The 10,262-nt window shown below is 54.5% G+C and overlaps 1 protein-coding gene across 1 annotated transcript; it reads right to left on the reverse strand.

Moving 5' to 3' along the window:
- Positions 1-2,468: 2,468 nt before the first annotated feature.
- BESB_055640 (uncharacterized protein) lies at positions 2,469-6,482 on the reverse strand (the record flags this gene model as incomplete). The annotated part of the gene is made up of 5 exons (XM_029363999.1): positions 2,469-2,586; positions 2,945-4,770; positions 5,127-5,219; positions 5,877-5,984; positions 6,405-6,482. 5 exons carry the CDS (start codon positions 6,480-6,482, stop codon positions 2,469-2,471), a joined length of 2,223 nt encoding a protein of 740 aa, XP_029219922.1.
- Between the last annotated feature and the right edge of the window lie 3,780 nt (positions 6,483-10,262).

The raw sequence follows: 10,262 nt of genomic DNA on the forward strand, positions 1-10,262 counted from the left end.
CCTCCATTTGGCAAGCCGCAAAGGCTATGGCAGAGTTTCGCTTCTCTGCACTTGTACCTTTGGGCAGTCATTTCCTGCTTTCCCTCACTAGATGCTTTCCCTGTAAAGTTTCCGCTTCACGTGTCATTGCCAAAACAGTTTCTGGCAGACATTCATCCGTGGCCATTTGTTTTCAGCTTTTCGTGCTGTCTGTTGTTTTCCCGGTCCCAGTCGCATCCCCAGCCCACTCAACGCCGAGACGCTGCAGCGGGAGCCACGTAGCGGCTGAGAAATCCGCTCTACACATTTGGCGACTTAGGTTCCCTTTCCTTCGCAGCGCCGCTGAAAATCCGTGTCACTGTTCTCAAACATACACATCACACGTGTGGTCGCTCCTTCGTAGACATGGTAGCGTCTCATTTGGTGTCTACAGATGGCGTGAATGGAGATGCGCGGCTGCGGTTACTAGCAGTCGAACGGAAGGTTGGATCCGGGTTTCTCAGGCGTGCTGTTTTATCAGTATTGGCTCCTTGCTAGAGTGGCCTTCCCGAGTCTCACAGAGCACTGTGGAGTCTGTTTCAAGCGCTCATGTGCAGATCGAAAGCCACGAACGAATTCATGTGTGTAGTCACAAACGCATAGTCAGGGCCAGGAGTCGCCGGCCCCCGCATACACTCAAGGAATAGCTTTGGAGGGAAACAGCATTGTCGGCGATCGCTGCTACAGCAACACTGCTAATTGCATTGGTGTCACACAGTCATAGGCAAGTTAGGCGACGCTTTTTTTTTCTACGGCTTCGCCCTACTCTTGTCATGGAGACGTTGAACATTGGATGCCTATAATTCTAAACAAATCGGCCCGCGAATTCCAAGTCCCTACGGAAGCCAAACGCGCTACACTCACTGTTCGTTGAAACCGAGACAGCTGGATCCTTTACAGGCATGAGTGCCCACGTTCCGTCCCCAAATCACAGCAACGCGAAACAGCCTCTGTTTTTCTCGTTGCTCAACAGAGTAAGACTGAGAATCAGTACAATGCGCTAAGACACTGAAGGGTTTGCTATCTCCAGGGCTTCCCCCAAGCGAATTTTCGCGTGCATATTTGAGCGTGTTATCCGACCGCGCCCTTCTGAAGTGCACATTGCATAGTACTTGAGTTCACTCGATACATTAAATGCCCGCGGAGATATCACAAGCACGCGACTTGGAAAAAGCAGACCAGTGCCGGTAAGCGACCGCCGAAGATCGGTTTTGCAGCCTCCGTTTCTCCAGCGTTCTTTTTTATGCAAGACAAGACTTCTTTTCAATCGCGTTTCTACATTGACTATATACACATTGTTCCCGGCAAGAAATGTGTAACAGCCACAGCTGTGTACGCGTGTTTCCTTGTCGTTTTCCACCGGGCATGCCACGCGGGCGCTGCTCTTACTGCGGCGTGAGGCTGATCTCCAGAAATATTGAACACGCAGTTCTGCGCAAACGGAAAACAAGCAAAACTGAAGGGGGAGGCTAACCTCCAGCTGCCTTACCGATTGGTGCACGACGTATGAGCGCATTGACACGAACCTAACGTAGATTTCGAGCTTACACACCTACGTTCAGCCATAAAGCTTCGTTTCACCGAGTATAGCTCTTCCTTTCTCTCCTACCTCTATACACGTTTCCCGCGGATCTACAACAAATACGGCAGTACCGCCTCCCTGTCTTCGAAACGGAAAAAAGAAAAACCGAAACGTCACCCGAGCGTTTGCTGCGCACACTCACAAAAAACCCCCCACCAGGAATGACGACGACTCATGAATGAGGAAGGTAAATTTGTGCGCACGCGTCTCACTAGGACTTTAAATTGCGAAACTCGTCGCTCCCCTCTTAGACACGGTTGTGGCTCATCCCACCTCGAAGCAGACCAGCACAGACATCCAGTCCGATGGCAGCGCCCTCGAGAATCGTCAAGCGAAACCCGCTGCCCAAACTAGAAGGCTCCGCCACAAAGGAGTGACGCGACAACTTCCGATGCCCGTACACGTGTGGAGATACGCGCGGCCAAGCCTTTAGCCAACTGACATCGGACGGCACCCGAGCAGGCACAGCAAAGCAAAAAACGGGCGTCTCTCTGCAAGTTCGAATCCGCGTCCTTGCAGGACTCTGGAGACGAGCGGGTGGCAGAATCAACGCAGCAGCTGAACCTAAAGGCGCTCCACAGCGCAGTTGCGTTCTTGTCCCCCCAGCAACTACGAACAGTGCCTACGGCTGCCGTCAAAGGATGCATACGAGCCGGTGCCGTGTAAAACTGTTGGAAGGGATCTTGTAAGCCGGCTTCTGTCTCGTATCGCCCGTCGCTGCGAAGGCGCATGCACGCCTGACCGCTTTTTGGTGTATACGAATAATGTGGATTCGAATATCAGCGTTTGCCGTCTACGCCTCCGATGGCTGAAGCACGCCTTAATGTCCATGGCGCCCGTTGCCGCGATATCCTTCTTGTCGTACCGACTACCAGAAGAAGCTGAAAAACCCTCCTTCGGATTCCCCCGTGTTCTCCGTGCTTTCTTCTTCAGCTTGCTGCTCCTCAGGCTTGGGTGCCGTCCCAGGCGTCATTGTCGAGTGCTTGCTGCTTCGCAGAAAGACACGCACGAGACACAGAAGGAGCGCGCATGCGAGGGCGACTTGTGACCGCTTGCGGTCGAACAAAAACGAACAAAACGGCGTTGCGTCCTGAATACATCTCTAAAATGACGCGGGCAACGAGTGCTGGGCATGAGGATAGCCAAGCATACCTTTCTACCGTAAACTGGGAACTCCGGCAGACTGCGGTGACGTGGCAAGTAAACAAGAAGAACAAACGGCAGAGGCAGCTAAGCCTCGAAGCCGGCAGGCATCCATGAACTCGTCCGCAGCGGCGTAAATCGGGATGAGGCCTGCCACTCAACGTGAAACGTGGAGCAGCCCTCGAATGCAGTAAGTCGTACCTCGCGCGTCCCGCTTGCCGTTCGTCAAGGAGCCTGTTGTATTTCTGGACGAGGTTGTTGTGCTTTTCAACGAGAGCCACGTAGACTTTCTTGGCTTCTGCGAATCTCTCAGTTTTCGCTTCCAGCCTGCGGACGAGCTCCTCGTTCTCCATCTTCGACAGGTCGCCTTCGTCTTCATCCTCGCCCCCAAGCGTCGAGACCTCCGTGGGCACCTGGCTGTGCCCACCCTCCTGAGGCGTGTTCGTCTTGTCCTGGTCTCCCGCCAACTTCTTTTTCATCGCTGCCAGTTCCGCCTTCGCCGTCTCGAGCTCCGCCCTCAGCTTGTCGGCCTGCAGTTTCGCTTTGCCAGCTGCATGTGCGTCGCCGTCGCTGGCGGTTGTGCTCGCTAAGTCTTCGCCGAGCTCTTCCAGCAGACGCGCATTCTCACTCTGCACCGCCAAATTCTCTTTCTCAAGCGTCTGTTTGTCTTCCTCCAACTGCCTTTTGTCGTCTCGAAGTGTCTTCGCCTCCTGCTCGAGGTTGCTGACTTGTTCTTGCAGCGCTCTGTTTTGTTTTTCGAGAGCTTCCACCTGCGACCTCAGCGCCTCCGCTGTGGAACTGTCGCCCTGAAGCCGCTTCGCCGCCGCCTGGTGCGAGGCGTTTTGTGAGGCATCACCCTGCGCTTCGTCGTCCTGGGCTTCCGTCCCCTGCTGCAGCTCCCCAACTGGTGATTTGAGTCGTCTCTTTTCTCCAAGCTTTTGCAGCGATTCCGTGCGCGCATCCTTGTCTTCTTTTCCCTTGGCGACCAGGTCGAGCTGCTTCTGCAGGCGTCGCTTCTCCTGCTCCACCTCGTTTATCTTCTCTTCGAACGTCTGGCGCTCCTTCTTCAATTCGTCCTCCCTCTGCTGCTGCCCTTGCTTGATTTCCTGCTCGAGCTTCTCCTTCTCCTTCTGGAGCTTCGCGTTCTCTATCTTGAGCTGAGTTTCCGCTTTGCGTACTTTCTGGATCTCCTCCTCACTCGCCTGGCTTCCGGCGCAGCGGATCTCAGCCTCGAGTTCCGCCCTCAGGGTCTGCCTGAGCTCCTGCTTCGCCTGTTTCTTTTCTTCCGCGCTCTGCATGATCCACTCTCGCCTCTCCTTCTCAAGCGTCTGTCGCAGTTCGTCGATGTCCCTTCGGTACCGCGCCTCCTCTTCGTGCAATTTCTTTTCGAATTGGGCCCTCGCGGAAGCGCCTTCCTCGTTCATTTTCTTGCGGAAATCCTCCAGCGTGCGCTGCTTATCGGTCTCCTTCTTTGCCTCGACTTCCTTCTTCGCAGCCTCTGCAAGTTCGGCCGCCGCCTGTTTCGCTCTCTCGGTCTCCTGGAGAGCCGCTTCGAGCTGCTGCGTCAGCGCAGCCTTCTCGCTTTGATGCAGCCTCTGCAAGTCGCCCTGGCGCATCGCGAAGGCATCCTCCTGTTGCTTCAGAAGTTGTCTGCTGGACTCTCGCTCTGCAGAGAGCCTCGTGGCGACCTCCACGAGTTGCTTCTCCAGCTCGAAGATGCGCGCCTCCTGCTGCTTCCGCGCGGCCTGATCACCTTTCAGCGCTTCTTGCGCGTCGAGAGAGGACGAGGATTGAACGGCGGAGGCGATCGCCTGAACGGCCTCAAACGCTTTGCTCTGTTCCTGCAGCTGCGCCGCAAGCGCCTCCTGCGTCTGTGCGGCGGCCGCCAGCTCGCTCCTCAGATCCGCCTCGAGCTGCTGGAACGCGCCGATCTTGTCGCGCAACCTCTCCTTCTCCTCCGTGACTTGAAGGATATCATCCTCAGCGCGCTGCGCCCTCTCCTGCCACTCCGTCTTCTCTCGCACGCTCTGCAGGCACCCAGCCGTAAACTGCATCATGATGCATCACTCAGGAGAGCGGAGACATGTGTTCACCGCAGTCGGCAACTGAGAGTTACGCATGCAGAAAGCGATGAAGCAGAAGGAAGGCCAGCAACGCACAGAATTCAGCGGGGAGCCGAGAGGATTGGCAGCGTCGACATCTAGGCAAAACAGGCTAGCCGAATCCTCGCCCGACGCGAAAACGAGGTGTTGACGCTCTCCACACGCTGTGAGCTCCTTTGAGAAACGCGGAGCCAAGCGACGACCGGTGTCCTACGTCCTGTGCGAATAATTCACAAAGCGAGGGAGTTGTGGTCAGCGCGACAAAGCATGCAATGCCTTACTTGAATGAGGATGCGGCGCGACTCCTCCTGCAGCAGCTCCACTTCCTTTTGTTTCTCCGCCTGCGCAGCATCTCGCCTCGCACAGACCTCTCTCTGCGCGCATCCGCAGGGCACAGAGACAACCCAAAAAGTCTGTCGAGGGGCATGCAGTAAGTAGAAATCCGCGGATGCAGCTGTGCGCAATACTGTTGAAGCGTACGAAGCGTAGCCGTGGAGAAGCCAGGGGATGATGAAACCTGCTCGGTCAAAGCACGGGGGATGTTGACCTGAACCCCTCTGCTCCACAGCGACACTGAAGTGTTCTGGAGCCCTAAGCTGCGTGCCTGGTTTGATGGAAAGCCGTAAGTGGACGCCCGCGGGTGAAGTACTCCACGCAGACGCTCACGTGTACGGCACAAACAGCTGGTTGCATGCCAGCGAACGTAGTTGCTCTTTTCACCCACGGCCCGCACATACGCTCGGCTTCTACAGTGCGCTCCACAGACGGCTTATTCCCCCTCGGCAGCCAAGCCCGCGGAGACGCGCTATCAGAGACAATCAGGAAGTTGGTAACCACTCAGTCGACAAAGAAGAAAACTGCCAAAGAATCGCCAAAGACATTCGGCTTCATGCGAGAGCAGGTGGAAGCCACGGCAACGCGGAAACACCCCAAAATGTCGCACACAGCCAGAATGAGCGAGAACGGAAAAAAGAAGAGTACACAATGTCGTTCGTGGCTGGCAAGGTAAAGGTACGCAAAACGAAACTCACGAAGTTCTGCGAAAGCTGCTTCAGTTCCTTCTGCAAGGACTGAATCTGATTCCGCTGCTCCCGCACAACATCTCGCGTCACTGCTCTCTCCTGCTGCCGCGCCCGGGCCTGCACGTGATGCAAAGCGACAGCAGAAGCGAAAATGAAAACGCCGGAAGAGTACGCACAAACTGCCGGCAGACTCAGTGCAGAAAGGATGGCGCAGTTCTTCCGAAAGCGCGAAATCCAGGAAAGAATTCATTACGCGCCTCCCCGTTCATACGGCGCCTGCCGGTATACAGCAGTACGCGGAGCAACTGAAAACAGCGTGGGCGTTGAGCCGAGGTCGTCAACTTGTTAGGTCTCGGGGTCTTTGTGGTACACGCGTGAGCCTCCACTGGTTCACTTTCCTGTCGACACACAGGAGCTGTTGGACTCTGACAGTTGGAAAACGCTGTTCCGGCGAACAAAACGAAACGGCCAACTGAGACGTATTCTCATCGTGCACTCCTCTCCGTCGGCGCAGCATACTGCTGCGCTTCACCGTACCTCAAAGATCGCGCGATTTCGCTCGCTTATGAGGCCCTGCACTACGTCTGTCATCGCTTCGGATGTGGAATACTCCATGGCGTCCACACTCAGCGCGTCTTACAGGGACAGCGAAGCTGAGTCAGCATCGAAGAGAGGAAACTGACGAGGCAAAGTCTGTCCTGCGCTCTGGCTAACGAGCCAGAGCGCAGGGCAGTATCAGCAAACGGATTCGTCAGGTACGAAACGCTCAGGATGAACGACTGCGAAACCAAGGACGCAGGAAAGCGACCGCGAGGACGCGGGAGCCGAAGCCCAGAGAAAAAAAGGCACGCAGTTGGACAGCCAACCGCGAGGAGGGGGTCTTTCGGTTGAGAACCAGCACGCTTAGAATGACACAAACATGTGTTCCAGCGTGAATCAACATAAGCACTTACGTCGAACACGGTTCATGAACCCCAACCGCAGCCACCGCCACGAGCGCTGCCGGGGGAGGTTTGCACCAGGTATACGAAAAAATTCACGTCGCTGGAGGTCCGAGCATTCCCTCTGCCGCCGCGGCGTAGTTGGATGACCCAGGATGAAAGATGGCGCTTCGTAGTGCACGGTACAGCCCCTCGAAGTGATAGGTTTGCAAGCGTCAGATGGGTCTTGTAGCAGCGCGACCCCTATAGGCACCGCTTCAAATATCTGCTGGAAAAAAGGTCCACATGTGGTCTCCAGACATTAGAAGAAAGTGTGGTAGTAGGGCGGTCACTAGTTACACGGGGCAGCAGAGCTCTAACAATTCGGACAAACAGAACTTCGAACACCAATCGACTTGACACGTGGTTTGGTCACTGTGTTGCCACTGCAGCAGATCCTGCGTATAACGCAGCATGAAACATTGAAAAGCGTCCGCAGTTACCTCAAATGGAAGTTAAAGCAGATTCAAGGTCGATAATGAGGCGCTATTAAAAAAGAAGGGCCCCTGAACGAGGTTCGTGCAGATCTAGCCCTGAGCACGGGAAACTCGGCTCGCAGCCTCCGGCGGACTACTCGCAAGCACCCAGGACCGAACAGCGGGTAAAATCCCAGCTGTCACTCAATGTGCTGAAGAGCCGTTCACAGAAGATAAGTGTTCACTGGCGCAGCCTGTGAAAACGCTCTACGTTTTGCCTGCGCGTCCACTGCCGTCACTTTAGCACACGTCCCAGGGCACGAAAAAGGCCTTTTGCCGTGTGGCAGCTGCAAGCCCTGTCGATTCTACGAGATGACGTCCAGACTCGCTATTTCTTCAGTATGGAAAAGGAAAACGTGTCAATAGATGTTTCCACATTTGCAAGAGAGACGCCGTATCCAGACGAGCCAGTGACATGCGGTTGGGCTCTTCAGCTAGCAGAAGGCGCAGCTCGGTTAGCCGGTTAGGAGGGCGAAGTCTCAGCGCTAATTCCGAGAAAAGTTGTGCGAGACACGCAAACGTGTGCGTTCCAAGAGGCGCTTGCACAACTTCCGGTGTGGCAGTGGGCGCAAAAAAATGAAAGGGCACTTCGCTGCCTAACATCGTCGTGGAAGATCCCACACGTGCAGGAAGACTCAAAACCAATCAACAAGGCTCCCAGGCCCGGCGATACACCACGATCGTAGCGACCCTAGGAGAGTCCTGCCGGCTCTCAAAGAGTTTAATGAGGCAATGCCTCATACCACACTGGGTTCCCCAGCCCGTTTTCAACAAAGTCACTCCATTGCCGGTATCGGTCTTCGAATATGGACGCCGCGAAACGACATCGTCCATATTTTTAGTAGCATATGATATGAGTTACTCACTGAGTACACGCATTCTGTTTACATTGCTCCGTGCACGCCCGCCTAGCACAGAGTAGTACGGCCGCAGAAAATGACTGAATAGTGCATCGTGCAAGTCTTGTGAAATGTCCGTGAATGTAACATGCGATGAGTCAGTGTACCGCTGCCGTCCGTGTTCATGCGGCTCCCGCCGTGTGACAACCTGTTGGCTAAAAGTCTGTGGGAGGCGGCTCACCCTTGATTCTGTGTCGTTCATTCACTTTTTGTTGGATGAGTGAAAGTTTCCGCACCTTGACGCATACCATTGTGACACGCCGGCAGGTGCCGTCGACAGTGCTCTCAGAACAACTCTGAAACACGCGTGCCGTGAGGGCGCAAAAGAGATGGCGTGTTCGGAAAATTTGTTTCCTGGAAGTATCGCCATTCCGTATAATGAGTGGTGTCCATTTTGTTGCGGTCTAGTTGGCTTCTTCCCCTTCACGCAGTTCGCCCTCTAACCACCAAATGTTTCGCTCGTTCTGGGGGTATTTTGTGTCCTTTAATGCTTCAGGCCTGTGGTGCTAAATCAGGAAAGGAGTGACGGCATGGATCACAACGTCCTTTCGCCTTGAGACCTCGCGTTTGATAACGCATGTACCAGAGTGAAGCGCAGAACGGCGAGCGGCTTACTTAGGATGGATCGACGATGTTGTGGACACGACGGTCCTACGGGTTTAAAAGAACATACTCTCGAGCTGCGGATAACATTTGGACAGGAAACAAAGTTGTGCTGCTACACGCCATTTCTCCCATGCAAGAGGAGTCAGGTTCACGATTGTTCTCACTACATGCTGCGTGTTTGTGTGCACGGTGTTGAGAAAGCGGTGGTCTGAGCTGATGAGGACCGAGTCGTCTGAACGCGAATGAGGATGCTTTGGCTGTGGTGGACCGCCGCATCACAGATACCTTGCTGCTCTGTGTTGCTACGGCTTATGGGCGAAGAGGCCTTACCAATATAATTACACGAGATGACTAAAGCAATCACAGCTAACGCATGCCTCACCACCACGGATAATTTTACTTCGCTATGAAAGTGTCGGGGACCGTTGTACTGCTTACACATTTTACCAAAACCACAGAACCACAGTAGGGACCTGGAGTCGGCAAAAACGGGACTTGTGTACGGTAAATGAGCCTACATCCAGCGAGCCAGAAGGAATCGCTGCAGGAGAAATCATGGTGCAGGAGAGAAGGGCGTTTATTTGCATCAATTGCTAGTCCGGGGATTCCGCAGCGCCGAGGAAGCTCACGAAGAGTGGCTCGAAGGCGCAGCCCATGCACTATACAACTCGTGTCTATCACAGTTATATCTGTTGTTGGAAGCTCATATATACGACCATGCTGAGAGCTGGCATCAATGTCACCGCGGCTCCTGGTGCTACGCCGCACTTTGTTGGGTAGTGTGCTCACGCCGGAAACATTGTCGTAGACTAAGGAATCGACCCCCCGTGCTGCTCTGTGTATTCCATCCTTCAGTGGTTCTTGTCTCGGCGGAACGGCGGACCCCCGTGGCACTGTGTGGTTGCTGCCATGGGAGGCATTCGATTTCGCCTCTGCGCAGCGTGTAGCATGGCCAGTTGCTGGTGGCAACTGTATTCAGCCTGTTGATATCGGTCGCAAGCAATACTGCGATTCTGCCTAACACGTAATCCAGGGTCCGCTTTCCCGCCCCGGCTCCATTTTTGTGACTTTGCAAGCTTCTGAAAACAAGTGTTTAGTTGGGTACACGTTCTGTAGACATGAGGGCGTACCCCCTACTCGACACTCACAGCCGAGGCTCGAAGCGCTGTGTCTTCGCGCACAGCTCCCATGCAAAGAAATTTGCGGGCGTTGCCCACCTGCATGTGCCGTGCGAAGATACTTTTGCTACGAGGACTTTGCTTGGACTCTATGTGGACCATTCTTTTTCTCCATCATGTCCGTTACCTTTTATCGTTGATCTTTCGCTCTTCGTCTCGTATCTCTGGGTCTCCTGTAGTGCTGTTGCGGCGGACCGTTCCCCTTGCCGGGCCTCCATTTCTGTCGCAGTCTGGTGCAGTCTCAGCCTTGTTTATT

The sequence above is a fragment of the Besnoitia besnoiti genome, chromosome IV (genome assembly GCF_002563875.1).
Source record: "Besnoitia besnoiti strain Bb-Ger1 chromosome IV, whole genome shotgun sequence".
In the NCBI taxonomy this organism is placed as follows: domain Eukaryota; phylum Apicomplexa; class Conoidasida; order Eucoccidiorida; family Sarcocystidae; genus Besnoitia; species Besnoitia besnoiti.